Source organism: Furipterus horrens, unplaced genomic scaffold (genome assembly GCF_987537825.1).
Source record: "Furipterus horrens unplaced genomic scaffold, mFurHor1.1.pri manual_scaffold_2, whole genome shotgun sequence".
Taxonomy (NCBI): domain Eukaryota; kingdom Metazoa; phylum Chordata; class Mammalia; order Chiroptera; family Furipteridae; genus Furipterus; species Furipterus horrens.
Genome location: NW_028327172.1, coordinates 153,141,131 through 153,164,042, shown reverse-complemented (window position 1 = coordinate 153,164,042; position 22,912 = coordinate 153,141,131). Strand labels below are relative to the sequence as shown.

At 36.4% G+C, this 22,912-nt stretch overlaps 1 protein-coding gene across 3 annotated transcripts in view; it reads right to left on the bottom strand.

Moving 5' to 3' along the window:
- The window catches only part of ARHGAP12 (Rho GTPase activating protein 12), an 84,995-nt gene extending 67,849 nt beyond the window's left edge, over positions 1 to 17,146 (bottom strand). For all 3 annotated transcript variants that reach the window (XM_090266648.1, XM_090266646.1, XM_090266647.1), the window contains exons 1-2: positions 17,103 to 17,146; positions 14,774 to 15,527 (exon numbers count right to left, since the gene is read on the bottom strand). In XM_090266648.1, coding sequence (XP_090122774.1) covers positions 14,774 to 15,451 — 678 coding nt within the window. In that variant the 5' untranslated portion in view covers positions 15,452 to 15,527; positions 17,103 to 17,146. The remainder of the gene's footprint in view (positions 1 to 14,773; positions 15,528 to 17,102) is intronic.
- Between the last annotated feature and the right edge of the window lie 5,766 nt (positions 17,147 to 22,912).

Below are 22,912 nucleotides of genomic sequence, written 5' to 3'. Positions count from 1 at the left end.
ATGTAGAACCTAAAATCACATCAATTAACTCTTTCTACTTTGTCACATTAAATTCATTGGTCTATCTTGTCTTTGAATAACGCTTATATCCATCATGCTCTGGTCATATGAAAAACATTAATTCACAGAATTATGCTTATCTTACCTTCCAAATGCTGAAATATTTCATTATACAATATAAAAAAACAAAAACAAAACAAACTTAAATATCACCACTGCTTTCGTCAAAGTCGTCTTGGATTGAGCAGCTATAAACTCATGGTAGCAGATAAAAAGTTTTCAAAATTCTAATTTTCACCTGAAAGCTTGAATTTTATCATTTGCAACAACAACAACAAAAAAATTGTTTGCCTCAAAGTGATGGGCTTATTTTGTTCATTTTAGACAAAAGGTCTAACAGACGGCCTAGTATGAATAACCAGTTTGTCAGTCATTCTTTCAAGTAAAACTGGTGTTCCATGATAAGTGAGTAGTAGTTCAATTCAACTTAATCAAATGAGAATGTCAAAAATTTTACATAACTATTAAGTATTTTTTTAAATGCAAATTTCTCCCTACTTTGTAAACCGAGAATATGAAATTGCTTCTTCAATGTAAAAAGGAAGTTATCTCTACCTACCTTACAAAGCAGTTGTGAGGCAACCACATATGTAAGTATCTACTGAAATGCTTGACACATTAAAGATGCTCAGCCATGGTTAGTTCCTTTCACCCTCCTCTCTCTTACTATAATATTGGTAATTCTGATGAATCCTCTCTTTTATTTTCTTTAACGCGTTAAAAACCAAGTTGTCACTCACCTATTCTCCAATCACTTTTAAGTGACTCAATTCCATTCTGCTACGAGACAGAAAAAGACAATTAAGTAGTACTCAACCATAGGTTACAAAAAGAGGACTTTGTAAGTCAAGTATTTTGTAGAAAGGCTGAGACACAAATTTCTCTGGTTTAGAAGCCTATTCTTTGCACCTTTCTTTTATGTACCAAGTTATACTCATGATTTTCCAGGGCGCAAGTATTAATATACCACGTTTCAAAATAATTGTGATATTATTCTGAGTTTAAACCATCTGTCTGGAATTTACTGAAGCAATTGCTAAAGATATTCTATGCATACAGATGACACTTTTCTCAATAAAAATAAAAAAGTGTTTCCACATCTGTTGTTTTTGTTGATATGTTACGTAGATTTTCAAATTCTTTCCTAGGACAAAAAGCAGGGTGAAAATATAGAACATTTATAATGTACACATTTTTTAATAACTCTATTAAGATTCTGTCATCATTTCAACCATGTCTACTATTGCTACTCTACTACAAACATACAACAAATATGTATGTGTGTATATATATAAATAAATGTCGAGAGAATGAGGAGCAGAGATTGAAATTTCCAATATGCCAAGTCAAAGGGCCCCATGACTTTAGTTTTTAAACATAACATGTAAAACTTTTTGAAATTACAGACTGAAATATCCATGCATTTATGTCTATCAGAATCTAGCTACAGATGTGAAGAAATTTATATGCTAAAGACCTTACACAGTATCCAAAAATTCTGAAACACTCATTCCATATTCCAAAGATAGATATGTCTTAATGTATAGCAAATAACTGCTAAATGACTCCTTATTGTTTCTGACTGCCTAGCATTCCCCTTATCAGGTAGTAGCACCGCTAACCATTCCTTTTATTCGTTATCTGCCCTCCAATGATGTGATCCTGATGTGACTGCCAACCATGCATACTGCCATGCACACCTTCTCTGTGAAGGGACTGCCACAAAATGCAGTTCTGACAAATCAGAATGCTCAACCTGCCTACCCGAGTAATTGACCCAGAGATGAGCATAAGACTTAATTAAGCCAGGTTGAGACACCTATACAAAGGATTTTAAAGATGAACCTCAGGCCTTTCCTCTGGATATAATGGTGACAATAAAAGCGTGAAGCAGTCAGTAACTGCGGAATCTTAAAAAAACAGTGAGATTCTTACACATACTTGTAATTGGGTCATTCTAATCTCTTAAGATTGTCTGTGTCTATATTACTAGGCATGAATAGAACTAATAGAGTTAGGAGCCTCCTTTTGTGCCACATACGTGAGTAATTTCACACACAGGATGTCATTTAGATCTAAAAACAATTCTCAGTTTCATTTTTAGAGGTGAGAGAACTGAGGCTCAGAGTTTAAGTGACTGGCCCACAGTCATACAACTAAGTATTAGCAGATCTCAGATCTCAAAAACCACATCTCTCCTCTCTAGTCCAGGCACCACATTGTCCTAAATTTTTCTGAAAAGTAAATACACAATAATACCAGTGCTCAAGAGACAATTCCAACTGCTTTCTAAGTAAGATGGGAACATCACCCATATTTTACTATATAGTAAATAGCACATATTTAATATGTAATATATATATATTTACTATCTATATAATAAATACTAAGGATTAGGTTTTCAGACAAATTCACCAAAATTTATCAAGCCATTATATAGCAGAAAACATCAGTACTGAAGCAAGACTGAATCCCCAATATACTAAGATTCCTAACTTCAGAACTGCTCTAGGCAATAAAGGAATTAAATGGGAAGTTTGTGATGATTCAGAGTAGGTGACAAGGCAGCATTACAGAAAACTAAGAAAGCTAAGGAAAAACTCCACTGGTTCCAGCAGTGCAGCAGGGGAAGGGTAACAATCTATCAACAGTGAACACGAATTGGGAGGAAAGGGGATATTATTAGCTGTTGCTATACAGAATTAATTTATATGCTTTTAGATTCAACACCATTTAAGTGGAAATAGATTTAGAAAAGTTCTAACAAACTCTGACACCTTTTATATCTAATCTGGAAATAACCTGAAAATCCAATTAACCTTAAAAATTACATCCCTCAAGTATTCTTCTTTGTATACTATTCTATTTGTATAACTAATAGTTTTTAAAATAGCCCCGATAGAAATTGTACATACAATATGATTCCTAATTTGTAAATACATAAATGTATGTATGCATGTAGTGTTAAACTTTGTATTTTTAAATACAATTAACAGTCCACACAATTTGGGAATAAAGGCTAAAATCAAATATATAAGTGCTTTTCAATTAGTAACAAAGCTTAGATCTATAACAAATTACAAAGTTGGTTCTGAGAACCCGGTATACTATGATAACAACCTCAAAATGTCGGTTGACCAATTGTTCCATATATAAAATTCTTGAGATTAATTTAAGATTAGGCTTCAAATGCCAGAAATGCATTAGTTTATCACTGTCAATAAAGAAACTCTTTCTATTAGTATATCTGCTAACATAAAAAGCTAATATAGAACATTTCTAGATTCATGGTCATCATAAATATTCACACTGTATTTAAAAAATAGCATGATTCTAAGCTTTATCACTCTTGTAGCTTCCTTTCTAAATTTCAGGTCATCAGTCATCACCTTTGCTTCTAGCATCATGTCAGCCTCACTGACAAATGTCCACCATTTCCACTTGTCAGTTTTAGACCACACTTGCTAACTACAGAAAACAAGAAACATGACTCTCAAGACTAGTAAGACAAATATATTAAAGGAATTTTAATAAGCTCATGAGGGAAAAACAGGGCATCAGGAGTGTATGGTTTGGTTTTTCAAGGCTGTTTTAAGGTTTAGAGCTCTGAACTAACATACTAATTTTCAGTTTCATCTTCACATCAACCATTAGTATGACCTAACACTAGGTGCCCTAAGGAGAATGTTGAGTACAATGTTCATTTTATTGGGCGGGGGGGGGGGGGGGGGGGGGGGGATTGCAAATTGAATGTTATAATTTTTTTACTCAAATTTTGGAATCTCTGTATTGCATTACAACTTTTTACCCCCAACTCCATCTCTCTATTAACATTCTTCATTAAAGCCTATGCTGTATCAAGGGGCTTAGCACTTCTAGATTAGGTCCCCCCAGCCCCCAGGCCACAGCAGACCAGTACTGGTCCCTGGCCTGTTAGGAACCTGGTCACACAGCAGGAGGTGAGTGGTGGACAAGTGACGCCTGAGCTCTGCCTCCTTTCCATGGAAAAAATCTTCCACAAAACTGGTCCCTGGTGCCAAAAAGGTTGGAGACCGCTGTTCTAGATTACTGTTTTTCATACAGAAACATGCATCTTTGATGGGACATAAATCAACCTTTCCACCTTCCCCATATCTGTGATTAAATAAACACTGGTCATCATTCAAGAAGCATTTAGCATATATATCTACTATATACCAGGTACTACACTAGGTACTTCATATAGAGATAAACAAGATAACTAGCATGATCTTAGAGATTACAGACTGACTAGTGAGAAGAAAACAGTCTTAAATTTAATAAGAACAAGGGAACAGTACAAGGTGCCATGGAAGCTTATGAGAGGACATCCCACAGAAGTTAAAGCTAACAAAGACTGTTAAGAGGTCAAAAAATTAATACTTAAAAACTAACATTAGAAAACTTACTAAGCACTTCCAATTCTGAGAAAAAAAGAGTTCTCTATTCCTCTCACTAACTACAAATAAAAACACTGGATTAAATATATAAAATAAACACAAGACAGCTTTGAAAGGTAGAGAGAGTATACCGACTAGTGACCTCAGAACCCAATGAACAGCATGCTGGTGAGTTCCCTGGATTTACTTTTGGCTTCATATATCCCAGATTTGAAGATAGAAGTCAGGAACCTAGAAATACCAACAGGCATAGAACAGGAAAAGTCCAACAAATCCCTGTCTAGATAGCAAAAGGACCAGAAAAGAGGAAGACTAGTAAGACTGAAAATTTTTAGTATTACTATGCTACTCCAACCAACAGTCACAGAAAAACCAACAACTCCACTCAAACCATCAGCAATGGTAAACAGGGAACTTAGGTTTCCGTATGTGTCAGACTGTAATAAGGCACCCCCAAACCCCCACCAGGATGGTGTCAGATAAGGCAGAGGAAAGAACAAGAGCAGTCATTTCTGGACAGTAACAAAACTGTGCATGCACACACACCAAGGAGGTCCAGTGAAGAGTAAGAACTTTCACCACTGTCAAGTGGGAAGGAGGCCATCTGCAAACCAATGATGTTAGTGGAGGTTACGTGAGCCAGGGTAAGGAGGCAGTTCAACCCCTCCCAGCCAGAGAAGTAGCAGGGATATTTAGTGGGAAGCCAGACACTAATGAAGAACTCTTAGAGACCAAAATCACACATATTCAAGAAAATTAAACCTGCTAATACCTACAACAGCAACAGAAGTTAAACACAGTCCAGTTTCTAACCTGAATAACCTAACACCTCACATTAGACGCCTATTTATTTCTGTTCCTATTACTCAATATAATTATCTTTCAACAATTACAAGGCATGGGGGAAAAAAAGAGAACAAACAAAAAAAGCATCTAAAGAAATAAAGCAAGCATCAGAATCAAGCTCAAATATGGCACAGATGTTGGAATTATCAGACAAAAAATTTTAAATAAATATTAGTATCTTAAGGGCTTTTAAAGGAAAAAGTAGACGGCATTCAAGAACAATTGAGTAATTTAAGCAGACAGATGAGAAACCTAAGAGAACCATATTAAAACACTATAACAGAAATGGAAAATGCCTATGATGTAATGATCAGTAGCTTGAACATGGCAGGGAAAAGAATCAATGAGCTTGAAGATACACTAATAGCAAATTCCCCAATGAACACTCAGTGTAAATACCAAAAACCTATATAAAGGCATAACATACACCAATTGCACAAATCAAAAAATGAAGAGAAATTTTTGAAAGAAGCCAGAGGAAAAAAACACCTTAACTAACTGGAGAACAAGAATAAAAATAACAGCATTTATCTCATCAGAAACCATGCAAACAAAACATGCAAGCAGAAAATATTTTACCCACTTTGGGCAAAATATTTAGTGTTGAAAGAAAAAAAATCACTAACAAGAACTCTATATCCAAAGAAATTATGAATCAAAATGAAGTTTCTTGAACAAATAAAACTGAGGAAATTCAGCACTAACAGACCTGTACTGAAAGAAATGTTAATACTGTTATGACGGTATTACTTCCCAGAAGTATCCACAAACTTAAGACCATCCCTATTAATATTCCAGCTGGTTTCTTTGAAGAAATTAACAAGTTGATTCTAAAACTCATGTGGAATTACAAAGGAGCCAGAATAGAAAAAATATTTTTGAAAAAGGACAAAGTAGAGGGAATAGTACTTTTCAGCTTCTAAACTTACTAAAGAGCAACAGTAAACAAAATGACCGAGAACAACCATAAGGATAGGTGAGGAGGGACACCTGGGGAGCATTCCCAGCACCAGACGAGACTGCGCAACTCACAGTTCCAGCGCCGGGGAAAAATAAAGCCTCATTGCTTCTGACTGTGAAAACCACTGGGGGTTGGGGCAGAGGAAGAAACTGCTGGTCTCTCAGTAGAGTCCTCTTGTTTAAAGGGCCCCCAGATTCCTCGAACATCTGCAGACCCACCCGCTGTGGGAACGACAGTCAGTGCAACAGCAAGAGAGGCGCCAGTTCCATTTGGAAGTGGGAGAAGTGCCGGGAAAAGGGGCGAGTACTGAGAAAGCAGCATTGTCCCCTCTCAGACCTCTCACCCACACACAGCGCCACAACGTGGTGAAAGATGTCGCCCTGTACTGAAAAATCCCTAAAGCTCTGCCCCTTAAAATGTAACAGGAGCAACAGCTCTACCAAGACACAGAGGCAAACACATACAGGAGCCTGTCAAGATGAGAAGACAGAGAAGTATGGCCCAAAAGGGGAAACGAATTAAGGTTCCAGTGGGAGAACTAAGCAACAAGAAGATAGCCAATCTAACAGACGTAGAGTTGAAAATCTGGTGATAAAGACGCTCACAGGCTTGACAGATATGCTTAAGTACGGCAAATGCATAAGGGAAGAAGTGAAGGCTATGCTAAATGAAATGAAGGAAAATCCACACAAAACCTATGGTGAAGGGGAGGAAACCAAGGTTCAAATCAACGATTTAGAACATAAGGAAGAAAAAAAGTCAACCAGTGCAGAATGAGGAAGCAAGAATTGAAAAAAATGAGTAGAGGCTTAGGAACCTCTGGGACAACTTTAGGCATGCCAACACCTGAATCATAGGGGTGCCAAAAAGAGAAGAGGAAGAGCAAGAAATTGAAAGCTTATGTGAAAAAAATAATAAAGGAAAACTTCCCAAATTTGGTGAAGGAAATAGATATAGAAGTCCAGGAAGCACAGAGAGTCCCAAACAAGCTAGACCCAAAGAGGACCACACAAAGACACATCATAATTAAAATACCAAAGGTTAAAGATAAAGAATCTTAAAAGCTGCAAGAGAAAAGTGGAGAGTCACCTACAAAGGGGTGGCTATAAGACTATCAGCTGATTTCTCAAAAGAAATTCTGCAGGCAAGAAGGGACTGGCAAGAAGTATTCAATGTGAGAAAAGCAAGGACCTACAACCAAGATTTCTCTATCCAGCAAAGCTATCATTTAGAATGGAAAGGCAGATAAAGTGCTTCCCAGACAAGGTAAAGCTAAAGGAGTTCATCATCACCAAGCCATTATTATATGAAATGTTAGAGGGACTTAGTTAAGAAAAAGATTAAAACTATGAACATTAAAATGACAACAAACTCACAACTATCAACAACTGAATCTAAAGAACAAAAACAAACTAAGCAAACAACCAGAACAGGAACAGAATCATAGGCCTGGGGATCATTTGGAGGGTTATCAGCTGGGAGGGGGAAGGGAGAGAAATGGGGAAATGGTGCAGGGATTAAGAAGCATAATTGGTTGCTACAAAATAGACAGGGGAAGTTAAGAATAACATAGGAAAGGGTGAAGTCAAAGAACTTATATGCACGACCCATGGACACTAACTAAGGGGGGTGGGATTGCTGGAGGGTAAGAGAGTGCTGGGTGGAGGGGCACAAAGGGAAAAAGAAATTGGGACTACTGTAACAACATAATCAATAAAATACACTTTAAAAAGTAAATAAAAGGAAGTAGATACTAATTGAAAAAAATAAGTTAGAAACCAACAAGAACTGACAAGAAAGTGGAGAGATTGGAACCCTCATACATTGCTGGTGGAAATATTAAATGGTGTTGCCACTTAGGAAAATAGTCAGGCAGTTCCCCAACAATTAAACAGAGTTACCCTGTGAGCCAGCATTTATACTCCTAGAGGTATCAACTCAAGAGAAAAAATCATATATCCACACAAAAACTTGTACACCATGTTTACAGCAGTATTATTCATACTAGCAAAAAAGTAGAAACAACCAAAATGTCGAACAAGTGATGATTAAATAAACAACAGGTTATTCTGTCATAAAAAGTAATGAAGTGATACATGCTATAACACGAATGAACCTTGAAAACAGTAGGCTAAGTGAAAGAAGCTGGTTACAAAAGACCACATATTATATAATTCCACTAAAATGAGAAGTCCAGAACAGAAAATTTGTTGAAACAGAAAAGTAGATTAATGGTTGCTTGGAGCCGAGAAGAGATTGCAAGGATATTAGGGGTGATAGCTAAAGGGTACAGAAAACTACAAAACTATGATCAAAGAAATCAAAAGTAAGTCTAAATAAATGAAGAAAAATTCCTTGGCCATGGTTTGAAAGATTCAAGTGTTAAGATGTCAATTTTTCATCATTTATCTCTAGTTTCAACACAACTCTAATCTAAATCTCAACAAACTATTTTATAGATATCAACGAAGTGAATCTTAAATTTATATGGAAAGAAGAAAGACTTAGAATAGTCAACACAATACTGAAGAACAACAAAGTTGGAAGACGATACTACCTAGTTTCAACACTTCCTATAAAACTACATTAATCCACACAGCCTGGAATTTACAAAACAATGACACACTGGATCAATGGAACAGAATGGAGAGCTGAGAGCCAAGAAATATACCCAAATAGTCAATTGATTGTTGACAAAAAGGAACAAGGCAATTCAATAGAGAAAGGAAAATCTTTTCAACAAATGGTGAGGAACAACTGGACATATATAGGCAAAAAAAAAGGAAACCTCAGACAAAGCCCTTTCATAAAAATTAAATCAAAATAGATCACAGACCTAAACGTAAAATGCAAAACTATAAAAATTCTAAAACTAAAACAAAGAAAATCTAGATGACTTTGGGTTTAGCAATGAGTTTTTAGATATAATAGTAAAAACATGGTCCATAAGAGAAATAATTAAGTTTTGGACTTAGTTAAAATTAAAAATTTCAGTTCTGTGAAAGTTACTGTTAAGAGAATGAAAAGACAACCCACAGATATAAAGTATTTATAAAATATATATCTAATAAAGGATATGTATCTAAAACATACAAGGACCTCTTAAAATCCAACAATAAAAAGACCCAACTTAAAAATGAGCAAAAGACCGAGACACCTCATCAAAAACACAAAATAAGCATATGAAAAGATGCTCAATATCATTTGTCATTGAGTAATTCAAATTAAAACAAGATACTACATATTATTAGAATGGCTAAAAATCCAAGGAATTGACAGTACCAAATGCTGGTGAAGATGTGGAAAAAGAAACTCTCATTCACTGTTGATGGGAACGGAAAATGGTGCAGCCACTTTGAAAAATAGTCTAGCAGTTTGTTACAAGGTTGAACATAGCCTTACCATAGCACTCAGAAATCTTAGGTATTTACCCAAGGTATTATCCAAGTGAGCTTAGGTATTTACCCAACTGTTCTGAAGTTTATGTCTACACAGAAGCCTGTATGCAAATATTTATAGCAATTTTATTCATAATTGCCAAAAACTGGAAGCAACCAAGATGTCCTTCAATAGATGAGTAAATAAACAAATTGTGGTGCACCACTACAACAGGTTACTGAGCAATAAAAGAAATGTTATCAAACATGAAAAGGCATGGATGCATCTTAAACATATATTGCTAAGTGAAAGGAGTCAATTTAAAAAGTACACCTACAGATGATTCCAATTAAAAGACATTCTGGAAAGGGCAAAACTACACAGTGAGTAAAGGATGAACAGGTGAAGCAAAGGGGTGTAGGGCAATGAAACTATTCTATATGATACTGTAATTGTGCAAATAATACTGTGCATTTGTCAAAATTCCTGAACTTTACAGCCCAAAAACAAACCTCGATGTATGCTTTTTTTTTTTAATGTAGAAATTTGAGGTGGGGTAGAGAATCCCAGAAAAGAATACAGAATATGAGGGGAAAAAACCTAATTTTATTACAAATGTATGAAACAACCTCATTAAATCGGAGGGGATAAAAGGTGCTGATCAAAGAAACTCTGAAAATGAGTGGAGTCTGTAAATAAACAAAAAACAACAACAAAAAACTGCACATGAAATACTATATTATAGCTGACAAAGCTGTACTCCACAACTGCACAAATTAACATTCCTAATACTCCTATATGTGTATACTAAAACTGAACACAATTATGCAAGTAATTATGGATGGTGGGAGCTACATTTTTCAATTTTGGAGTGAAAGCTTATAAATAAGCAATGATCTATGTGGTTATTGATTAGAGTTGATGACATCAATATGAACTCATTCAGTTTAACCAGATGTAGATGGTCACATGTGGAAATACTTATACATATGTGTATATACATAGGTTAGGATACCAATGTATATTTCCCTGCTCTATCACCCAAGAGGGCTTTGAATCAATGACACTGCAGTAGCAATGAGCACACTAGCACAGATCCTGGTTTCTAATACCATTCTCCCATTAAGGGAAACAGGACTCCTTGGAGAAATGGTTGATTTTAGACCGGGGCAGAAAATATACAAGACGTGCATGTATTATCTTGTACAGCCAGAAAGTAGGGCAGCGCTAAAACAGACAATACAAGTTTTCAACTGCCAAAGCGGAAATACTTGAGCAGAAAAATATAGTAATATTGAATTATAATCTAAGGTATAAAAAAATACCCATGAGTTCAAAGACATAAATTAATGACTGAATAAATAAATGAAGTAAAAGATAAAAATCTCCCATACAAAATAATCCAAATAATTCATGTAGAAACTACACCCTCAGTGAGGTGGGATATAACACCTACTTCTTAAGTTAAGGGACATACATAATGACTCCTTTCCAAAGACTATTCAGAAAGTTTGCCTGTTTCTTGAAAAAATAAACATGCAACTACCATCAGCAATTATACTCGTGGGCATTTATGCCAGAGGAATAAAAAGTTATGTTCACACTAAACCCCATGCAGAAATGTTTATATACAGCAGCTTTGTTTGCAATAGCCAAAACCTGGAAATGCAGATGTTCTTCAATGGGTGTATGGTTAAACAAAGTATGGCATATCCATACCACAGAATACTCATTAATCACCAACAAAAAGAACACTGATACACACAACTGCCTGGATCACTCTTCAGAGAATTATGCTGAATGAAAAAGCCAATCCCAAAATATTATATAGCATATGATTGCTATAGATAACATTCTTGAAATAACAAAAATCTGTAAATGGCGAGTATATTAGTGGTGAGTAGGGTTTAAAGAGGGGTGGGGTGGGAGGGAACCATAAAAGACCCCTGTGGTGTTGGAACTGCTCAGTATCTCCACTGTACCAAGGTCAATATCCTGATTGTGACATCACAGTTTTGCAAGCCATTTAGGTGGCATGGTGGAGTCAAGAGACATACTAGAATAGGTTAAGGAATGAGTGGGAAAGAAGCAAATGCAGAGAAGCAAACCTATACAACTCTTTCCATAAGCTGCCAGTAAAGAGAAAGGGTAATAAGTAATACTCAGAGGGGAAGGTATCCCTGAAGAGCTTTACCGAAATTAGAAAAACATGAGCAAATTTAAATGCTGATGGAAAAAACTTGGTAAATAATGAATCTACAGCCGTATAAGAATAATGCTATGTAATCTTTGGCAAAAGGTTTGTGGAAGAAAGAGAAAAGCAAATACAAATAGGCTGCCCTCTGATAGGTGGGACAACGCTTCCATTGAACTGGGGGGGTAAAGAGGATGGCTGATACAGGAATACTGATTAGATGGTGGTAATAATGATAGAAATGACAACAATAATAATGATAACAGCCATAACTAATGATTACTTACTGTGATAGCCAGCACCCAAGGTGGCTTCAGAGTCCTCATATCCTGATGTTTACACCCAGTGTAGTCTTCTCCCACAGAGAATAGGGCTGAACTGTACAATTAGTAATATATGACCATGTGTGACCTCCAAGATTTGGCCAAAAAAAAGACAATGCAGCTTCTACCTTGTTCTCTAATGTATTGCTTCTTCTGGGGGAAACCTAGTCACAACACTCAAGCACATGTGAAGAGGCCAAACTAGCACCAGGTGAGTGAGCCATCTTAAAAGCATCCCTAGTCAACTGCCTTCATAAGACTGCAAACTCATGAGACCCTAAGTCTTTAAAACTAACCAGCTACGCTGCTTCTGAATTACAGACCCACAGAAACAGTGAGATAATCAATGTTTACTGTGTTAAGCTACTAAATTTGGGAGTAGTTTATTAAGCAGCAATAGGTACCTAATGTCGTCGTCGGCAGCCGTCTGTCTCGAGAGACGATGGTGTAGCTTCTTAAGAGTCTATCTGCACCGCCGAGAATGGCTGTGCAGTCCAACTCGGGAGTGACACAGTATATGTCTTCTCCCGTGTTGAATCGACATCTTGCGATGACGCTGGAGTGTCCTCTCCAGTGAAGCTGAAGCTACAGAGCCTGGGCAGGGTGATATGGAGGATCTGCTGTTGCCCATTCAGCAGACCCCCCCTCTCTTCGCAGCTGAAGGGTCCAAGGGAAAGACGGAGTCAATACAGCTTGGCTTCAGGTGCGCCGCAGGAGTTGCCGGTGTTGACTACAACGTCGAACCGCCTTAGGGACTCCGGCTCCGGATTTTCTGTCGGGGTTTACTCCCTTAGCCTTTTCCCTGAAGAGGTATGCCGCAAGGCAGCGGAGGTTTTTTGGAGTCAGAGTTTTCCTTCTCTGATGTGCCCTGACTGGAAGATCGAACCAGCGACACTTAGCTCGCAGGCCGACGCTCAATCCACTGAGCCAAACCAGCCAGGGGGTACCTAATGTACCTATATGCTAAGTATAGTTCTAAGCATATTAGATACAGTAACCCACTTAATCCTCAACCACCCCGATTTGCACTTCAAGATGAGAAAACTGAGACACACAGAAGTAATTTTCCCCAATTATCACTCAGATGGTTAAGTGACAGAATTATGAAAACCATAAAGTGAACCTTATGAATTCCAGATTCAAATCGAAACCCAGTGCTATTAACTGCTGTTAAGTGCCATTAAGTGCTATTAACATCCTCTCCAAAGCTGAAGGTTCTATCTCATGGCTTTTATTTTTGCTGGGAAATAGAAGGAAAGGTTACCTGATAAGCAAGCAGGGAAAGCAGGTGACTCAGAGAACTGGAGATAATGGAAAAGGTTTGAACAGTTACCATGAAGAGTAAGAAAAAGGACTGGCTAGAGAAATCTAATAGAATTTCCAAACAGTGTCAAGGTCCCAGGAGAGGTTAAGAGCCATGAACTTGCATGCCATGAATTTAAATGACCATAATGAAGAAATCATAGGCCAGCCAGTGTACCTAAATAAAAAATGTAATTTGAAGTGTGAAACAGTGGTGACGGCGAGGTGGAAGAGAAAAAGCACATCTTTCCCAAATCTCACTACCTCAGAAAGGAGCTATGTATAAAAACAACTCAAAGTAACACTACTTATTCTATGTCAAAGTATTACACAAAGACTAAAGAAAATTTACTAAGATGAATGATGATAAACTGACTATGCTAATTTACATAACTGTCTTGATCTCAAACATCTGAAGTTTTTCTTGAGAATGTTCTTTCCAATTTCCATTTGAAATGTTCAAGAAAAATTAAAATCTAGAAAGACAACATACCTGTTCCATTATAATCAGACCACACCTAACAGCAGCCATACAACTATTCACTGACTTAACTTGATGATTAAATTTTACAACAGAGCTTTACACCATAAATGTATCATTTTAAAAGTTCACTTAAAATTAGTTTTTGCCAAATACATTTAAGTTTCAATTTCATGCATGTGCTTTTCAAATTACTCACTTCACCTGACCAATAAACTGTCATAAACTAATCTCAAAATGAGATAAAGAAAAATTAAGAAAACCAAACCACACACACAATTTTTTCCCTGAAATGCAAGTAAGCATGGACACTTAAAACACTTCAAACACAGAAGTGCATGAATGGAGGTAAAGGTTTGTGAGCTTTATATTCTTTCTTAATACTCAAAGTTAATAAACAAGTTTCAAAGAACACAAGTTAGTGGTTCATATTCCAGTGACATCTTTCCCCATATATCCATTATTACCTGGAGACTTACTGGAAACAAGTCAAAATGAGTACTGCTAGAAAACAAACTTTTTCTAATAAAAGAAATATCACTGGGTAAATTAAGTCCTTTCTACATCATGCATAATTAATAGAGTGGAAAAATTGTTTCCCACACTTAAAAGTAATTCTAAACCATAAAGTGAACTCTACAAGTTATTTCACATATTCTCTATCTGTTTAATTCAGGATAGAACCCATGTAGTCTGAAAACATAAAGCAAAACAAATGATTCTTAACTCTTCCAAAAAACTTTAAAATAAAATCTGCAATTAATATTTTTATTAAGATACAAGTGTTTCATCACTCTACTTTTATCTTACCCTTATCTGTTCGGTGGAGCTGCTGCTAAGTTCATCACCAGACTCAGAATCCTGATGTACCCTTTCTGAGCCTTCTCCTGCCGAATCACAAGACTGATCCTGGGAGAAGCCAGGTTTCTCTATGTCCAAGAACTCTGGACCGGGAAAGTGACCAAATAAGCATGTCTTATTCTGGCCAGAAACTTTAGGAGAATGTGAGTCAGTGCTAAGCTTTCCATTATTGTGGGTCAGGTCCAGGCTTAGGTTGACAGTTTGACTTGGATTATAATTAGGTCCAAAATTCTGATTGGAATCACGAATAAGACTTGTTCCATGAACAGATGATGATGACTTTCCGAAACTTGAAAGCTCATGCAATTTGTTCACATTTTCTGTTGATCTTTGAAGATGCAGACTCTGTATCATTTTCATAGAATTATTTGGCAGTCCAACTGCCTGTTTAACAGGCGGCATCAGAGCTTTGCGGGTGACTTCCTTAACATATTGGGCTGGCACATAAAATGCTTTGGAATTTTCATCTGGTTTGACTTGCCACCAGTCATCATTGGTCTTTTTCACCAAGATGTATCGTTCCCCTTGTTTTATCACAATTTTTCTGTCCTTTGCTTCATATTCATAATCATATTCCACTTCAATATATAATTGTCCTGGAACAATCTTGCCACTTCTGTCAGCCATTTTTATTCAATAATATTCACCTCTCAAAAAGGATGGTATGCCACATCATGGCTTTATGGTTGTTGAATTAATACAGCTATTTTTATTTAAATAGAAGAAGAGAATGAAGAAGAAAGTTAAACATAGTCTGGATTTTTAATATTTACTCAAAAACATCACATAATACAAGCCACTTAAAGAATATTACCTTCAAATCTCAAACTCAGAAAGTAAACATGTGTCTAATGTTTTCTATTGTCCCACATTAAAAAATTCGTAATACTGTAATCTACATTTTTCAATCATTTATGTCCATTACCAAACCAATGACTCTAACAGTAAATACATTAACCAACCAAATACAAGAGGCAAGAACTTTCTGTCTTTTTATGACCTCAAACCTCCTTCACTTTCTTAGAAAGACTCACTAAGAATGACAGCTAATGTGTACTAGGCACTTCCCAGGGCCACACACTGACCTAAATTCACTGCATTCCATATCTTTGAAGTTGGAGCTGAATTTCAATGACCCTGTACTCTTGATTTTTTTTAAATAATGAAGAGTATTAGTGAGCTTTAAAGAAAGTTATCCAATTAGATGTTTCATTTCCTAATATAAAAAATTCAGCATTGTTATTGTTATGGAAAAACACACTGATAAAGAGTTTACTTTGTTTCCCGATTATGTCTACCTTAAGAGGGCCACAATTCTTGTTAGGTCGAATCCCACAAATGCCAATATAACCAGCATTTATGTCTGTAAATGTTAAAAATCCATACCCACACACTTCCACACTCAAAACCTATTAAAAAGTCCTAAATTGGCTTAAGAAGTCTAGTTTCCACTTTAATTTCTCTACCAATTCCAAAATATTTTGTACCTCATAGAATACAGCATTACTACAACTCATGTCAAGTGCCAACCACTGTGAGATGAAGTGTGTTCCCCCAAAAAGGTATGGTGAAGTCCTAAGTACCTGCAAAGACCTTATTAGGAAATAGCATCTGTGCAGATGTATTCATTTAAAATGAAGTTATACTTGATTAGGGCAAACCTGAAAATTCAGTGACTGGTGTCTTTATAAGAAGAAGGAGATTTAAAAACAAGGAAAGGAGACAAAGGAAAGAAACCCAAAACAAAGGCAGAAATTGGAGTGATTCAGCAGCTATAAGCCCAAACACCAAGGATGCTGGCACAACCAGAATCTAGGAAGAGACAATAAAGGAAAGGACCTTTCCACAGAGCCTTCTGAAGAAGCACAGACCTACTGATGCCTCTAATTTTGGAAAGCTAGCCTCCAGAACTGTGAGAGAATATTTTTGTTGTTTTAAGCCACCCAGTTTGTGGCACTTTTTTACAGCACTCTAGGAAACTAAAACACTCAATTCAATGCTCAAGGATTCTAAGGCAAATCTAAGCAATTCTGAATATTCAGTGTACCAGAAACGTTTATCAGCACCCAAGTACTGGGCATGACATTACTGAATGCTATGTGTGCAGTAACTAACAATCATTCTCCTAAGGACAATTATTCTAACAGATAGAACCCTATGCCCAGGTCACAAATAAATTAGTGATAGAACTTCAGTAACTAAAATTTGCTTTCTAGACAAACTACTTAAATAATAAATTCAATATAGTAATGTTTCAAAAAATAAAAGTAAAACTCACCTTAGAAAGAGAACTATATATCCAGTATTACATTTAAACCTATAAAAAAAATAAAGTTCATTAACTTTGACCAGAATTGCTTAAAGAAAGTTATGAATACAATACTGCTCACATTTTAGAAGCATAACCTTATTGCTATAAGGAACACAGTACAATTTTATACAGCACACTATGGCAGCACCACCCTCTAAACATACATACACTTTACCACAGCCTCTCCTATTTCATTTCCACATTGTCTCAATTTCATTTCTGACCCTTACTTATGACAGAATACCGTTTTAAACTTCTAATAACATGAATAACAACTTTTGTAAAAATATTAAAATGACAGAACTGTTTTTCAAGTTTATGGTATTGAGTGGGTAAACAATGAAAATAAATGTTAAAAGTTGTTGGGAGCCCGAACATATCTCCCCATAGATTACTTACTAATTATAAATGGGGAAATATACCTTTACAATGAAAAGATATGTAAGTTATGAGCTTAACCAAAAGGCCAAACAGTGACACCAACAGTGTGACGATATATGCTTCCTGATGTGATGCACTAAGATGTTACAATGACACCTATGCTGTACTCCTGTCAAAAAAAAAAAAAATTTAACCTTAGCTAATTGTAGGGATATAAACAAATCCAGAATGTGAGACATTCTATTAGACAACAGATCTGAACACTTAAAAAAATCAACTTCAAAAAAAATGAGAAAGGGAGGGAGATTCTTAGAGATTAAAACTGATTACATACAACACCCAAATCCATGTGATGTTTTAGTAGACACCTAAAACTTACTATATTAAAATCCACTTCCTGTCTCTACCTGACCCCGTGTCCTGGGAAATCCACATGGTCTTTCCCCTCACAGTATATAGAAATTCGAACCTTCCAAATGTCTAGCATTTACTTTCATGCATTACCAGGACATTAGTCACTATGTGCTTTCATCCTTTTACCTACAAAGGTTTTTCGCTATAATTTTTCAAAATTCCACTCTGAAATGTTTATCCTCAGTGAGTTGTGTTTTTTCTTTTTCTTTTCAGGAAGTAATAAAATAACTTAAAAACTACCTTTGAAACTAAAATGGCAAAACTTAAAAGACAAAGAGAGAATCTTAAAGGCAGCAAGGGAGAAACAGCTAGTAACATACAAAGGAGCTTTGATGAGGATGTCAGATGATTTTTCAACAGAAACCTTCAAGCCAGAAGGGAATGGCAAGAAATATTCCAAGTAATGAAAAGCAAAGACCTGCAACCAAGACTGCTCTACCCATCAAGGCTCTCATTTAAAATGGAAGGCAAAATAAGGAGTTCTTGAGACCAAAAAAATAAAGAAGCTAAAAAAATACACCTCCAACAAACTAGCAATGCAAGAGATGCTAAAGGGACTACTTTAAGAAGATGGAGAAAGGGAGGGAAAGAGAGGGGAGTGGAGAAAGGAGGAATACAGGTACAAAGGGAAAAAAATGGCAAGGAATAAGTACCTGGCTATTAATAACAACCTTAAATGTAAATGGATTAAATGGTCCAATCAAAAGACATAGTGTACCTGAATGGATAAGAAAACATGACCTGCATATATGCTGTCTACAAGAGACCCACATCAGAACAAAAGATCTAAACAGACTGAAAGTGAGGGAGAGAAATATATATTCCAAGCAAATGAACAGGGGAAAAAAAGCTGGGGTAGCAATACTTATATCAGACAAAATAGATTTCAAAACAAAGGTCATAAAAAGAAACAGAAAAGGACACTTATAACATAAAGGGAATAATCCATCAAGAAGATATAACCCTTATAAAAATATATGTACCCAACATAGGAACACCCAAATACATAACTGAAATCCTAGAGGACTTCAAGAAAGGTATCAACAGCAACACACTCATCACAGGGGATTTTAACCCCCCATTGTCAACAATGGACAGATCTTCCAAGCAAAGCAACACCAAGGATATTGTGGCACTGAAGAACACTCTAGATCAAATGGACTTAATTGATATATACAGAAACTTTCACACCAAAGAAGCAAAATACACATTATTTTCAAATGTACATGGAACATTTTCAAAGATAGACTACATGGTAGGACACAAAACAAGCCTCAACAAATTCAAGAAAATTGAAATAATTATCAAGCATCTTCTGAGGTCACAATGGCTTGAAACTAGAAACCCACCTGAATTTCCAAAACTGAATCAAGAAGCAGCAGAAAGCCTGAATAGACCAATAACAACAGTGAAATTGAAGCAGTAATAAAACAAACTCCAGTACACAAAAGCCCTGGACCAGATGGCTTTATGGGCAAATTTTACCAAATATTTAGGAAGAGCTAACACCTATCCTTCTCAAACTATTCAAAAAAAATTTCAAGAAGAAGGAAGACTCCTAAGCTCTTTTTTATGTGGCCAGTATTACCCTAATTCCAAAACCGGGCATTGACATAACAAAGAAAACTAGAGCCATTATCTCTGATGAACACAGATGTTAAAATCCTCAACCAAATATTGGCAATCCGGATCCAGCAATATATTAAAAAGATCATACACCATGATCAAATGGGATTCATCCCAGGAATGCAAGCATGGTATAATATTCACAAATCAATAAATGTAATACACCACATAAACAAGGTGAAAGAAAAAAATCACATGATCATACCAATAGATACTGAAAAAGTATTCAATGAAGTACATCACCCACTTATGATAAAAACACTCAGCAAAGTGAGAGTAGAGGGAGCATATCTCAACATAAAAAAGGCTATATACGAAAAATCTACAGCCAACATCATACCCAATGGGCAAAAACCAAAAGCTTCCCCCCTAAGATCAGGAAGAAGACAGTGGTGGCCACTATTACCACTTATTCAACATAGTATTGGAAGTTCTAGCCACAGCAATCAGACAAGAAAAAGAAATAAAAAGCATCCAAATTGGAAATGAGGAAGTAGAACTGTCAGTATTCACAGACGATATGGTAGTGTACACAGAAATCCCTATAAGCTCCACCAAAAACCTGCCCGACCTAATAAGTGAACTTGGCAAAATAGTACGATGCAAAGTCAATATTAAGAAATCAAAGGTTCTTTTATACAGACACCAACAATGAAATATCAGAAACAGAAACTAGAAAAATATTCCATTTACTATAGTAACAATAAAAATAAAATACCTAGGAATAAATTTAACCAAGGAGGTAAAAGACCTATACTTGGAAAACTACAGAACACTGAAGAACAAAATTAAGGAAGATACAAATAAAGGGAAACATATACTGTGTTCATGAGTTTCAAGAACTGACATCATTAAAATGTCCATACTACCCAAAGCAATCTAGATTCCAGACAATCCTTATTAAAATGCCAATGGCATATTTCACATTTTTAGAACAAATATTTCAAAAATTTATATGGAATCAAAAACAACCCCAAATAGTCTCAGCAATCTTAAGAAAGAACAACGAAGTAGGAGGAATCACAATACCTAATATCAAACTACACAAGGCCACTGTAATGAAAATAGTTTGGTACTGGTATAAGAACAGACACATAGATCAATGGAACAGAATAGAGAGCCCAGAAATAAACTCAGTCTCTATGGTCAATTCATATTTGACAAAGAGAGTAGAAACATAAAATGGAGTAAAAATAGCCTCTTCAATAAATGGTGCTGGGAGAACTTGACTAGTACATGCAAAAAAAAAAAAAAAAAAAAAATGAAACTAGACCACCAACTTACACCATACACCAGAATAAACTCAAGATAGATAAAAGACTTAAACGTAAGTCATGACACCATAAAAGTCCTAGAGAAAAACATAGGCAGTAAAACTTCAGATACCCCACGCAGTAATATTTTTGACGATTTACCTCCTAAGGCAAGGGAAATAAAGAAAAGAACAAACAAATGGGACTACATCAAATTGAAAAGCTTCTGCACAGCTAAAGAAAACATCAGCAAGATGAAAAGGGCACCAACCATATAGGAAAACATATTTGCCAGTGATACCTCTCAGACAAGGGTGTGATCTCCAAAATATATAAAGAACTCATATAACTCAACACCAGGAAGACAACCTAATTAAAAAATGGGCAAAGGACCTTAACAGATACTTTATTTAATTTTAAAATAAAGTTCAGAATCATACACAAAAATAAATAAATAAATAAATAAATAAATAAACAAACAAACAAACAAATACCTCTGAAGATAGTGAAACAAGGAAGGGAATCTGCACAATACACTAGCTCAGACATGCTATAATTGGTGTTTCATCCATAGGAATGGACCAAAAAAAAGTATGAAGAGTAGCAACTAAAAATGTATTATTTTATGCTAGTCAGAGAGGGGCTGTGGGGTGGGGAGCAACAACGGGTTAAAGACCCATCCATGTTCCATCTCTTCATTGCCAGGCTTTATGAATAGACCTTCTACAGCAACCAGAAGATAAGTATGAAGGAGTTGCTAGGAAAAAAAGATAAAGAAGTCAATTTAACTACGTTCAACATGAAACATCCTATCTAAAGTTTTAATTAAAAGCAATGAGAATTGGGAAGACAGAGAAGTAGTCAAAGGACATTTATACAAGAAATCCCGGCCAAGACTGACACGCTTTGTCTCCCTCCACAACTAAAAACGAATACAACTACCACAAAACCAGAAATAACCAGAAGTTCCAGAAAATAAAGCTACATGGAAGTCCAACGTATGAAGTTACAAACAAGTGGTGCTCGTCTGGACGAGTGGAGAGGCAAAGCCAGGTGGAGAGATCAAGATGTGCTAATGGCTACAGCAACGGACCACGGTAAGCACAGACACACGTATTTAAGGGGAGGAGAAAAGCGCCCCGGGAGCACCTCTGGTTGCAGACTGATCCTGTCAGCTAGCGATTCCAATGCCAGGGAAGGAGACTCCCATTGCCTCGGACTGTGAGGCCCAGAGGACGTGGGGATGGAGGAGGAGGCCCCTGGTCTCTCAGTGGAGAGTAATGGCAAGAATCCATCTTGGGTCCCCACCCCTACACAAAGCGCCACAGCGTGGTGAGAAGGGTCACCCAGCAGTGATGAGTGCACAGGGCTCTGCCCACGAAAGAGTAGGAGGTGGGACAGCCCCACCCAAGAAGGAAAGATAAACGACAACAATCAGGATGGCAGGAATCATAATTGAAATACCCATCACACAGCTGACCAAAAAGTAAAACATGTGAATTTATCGATGAACAAATAATCTTTCTGAGGCTCAGTTTAGAGCTATAGTCATAAGGCAGCTTACAGAATTAACAAAAGATATTGAACAAGAAGGGGAAGGAATGAAGTCTAGTCATGCTGAAATGAACAAAAACACATACCAAACTAGTGGAGAGGAAAGGAAAACCAGGGATCAAATCAACAAATCGGAACATAGGGAAGGAACAAACAGTCAACCAGTGCAGAAAGAGGAAAGGAAAAGTGAGGAATATGAGGAGAAGCCCAGAAACCTCTGGGACAGCTATAAGCAAACGAACATCCGAATTATAGGGTTGCCAGAAGGTGAAGAAGAACTAGAAACTGAAAAATTATGTGAAAAAATAATGAAGCAGAAGTTCCCTAACTTGGGGAAGGAAATAAGACTTACAGGTCCAGGAAGCACAGAGAGTTCCAGAAAAACTGGACCCAGGGAGAACCACACCAAGACACATTATAATCAAAATGTCAAAAATTAAAGATAAAGAGAAAATCTTAAAAGCAGCAAGAGTGAAGAGAATTATGTGAAAAGGGGTCCCAATTAGACTCTCAGCTGATTTCTCAAAAGAAACTCTGCAGGCAAGAAGG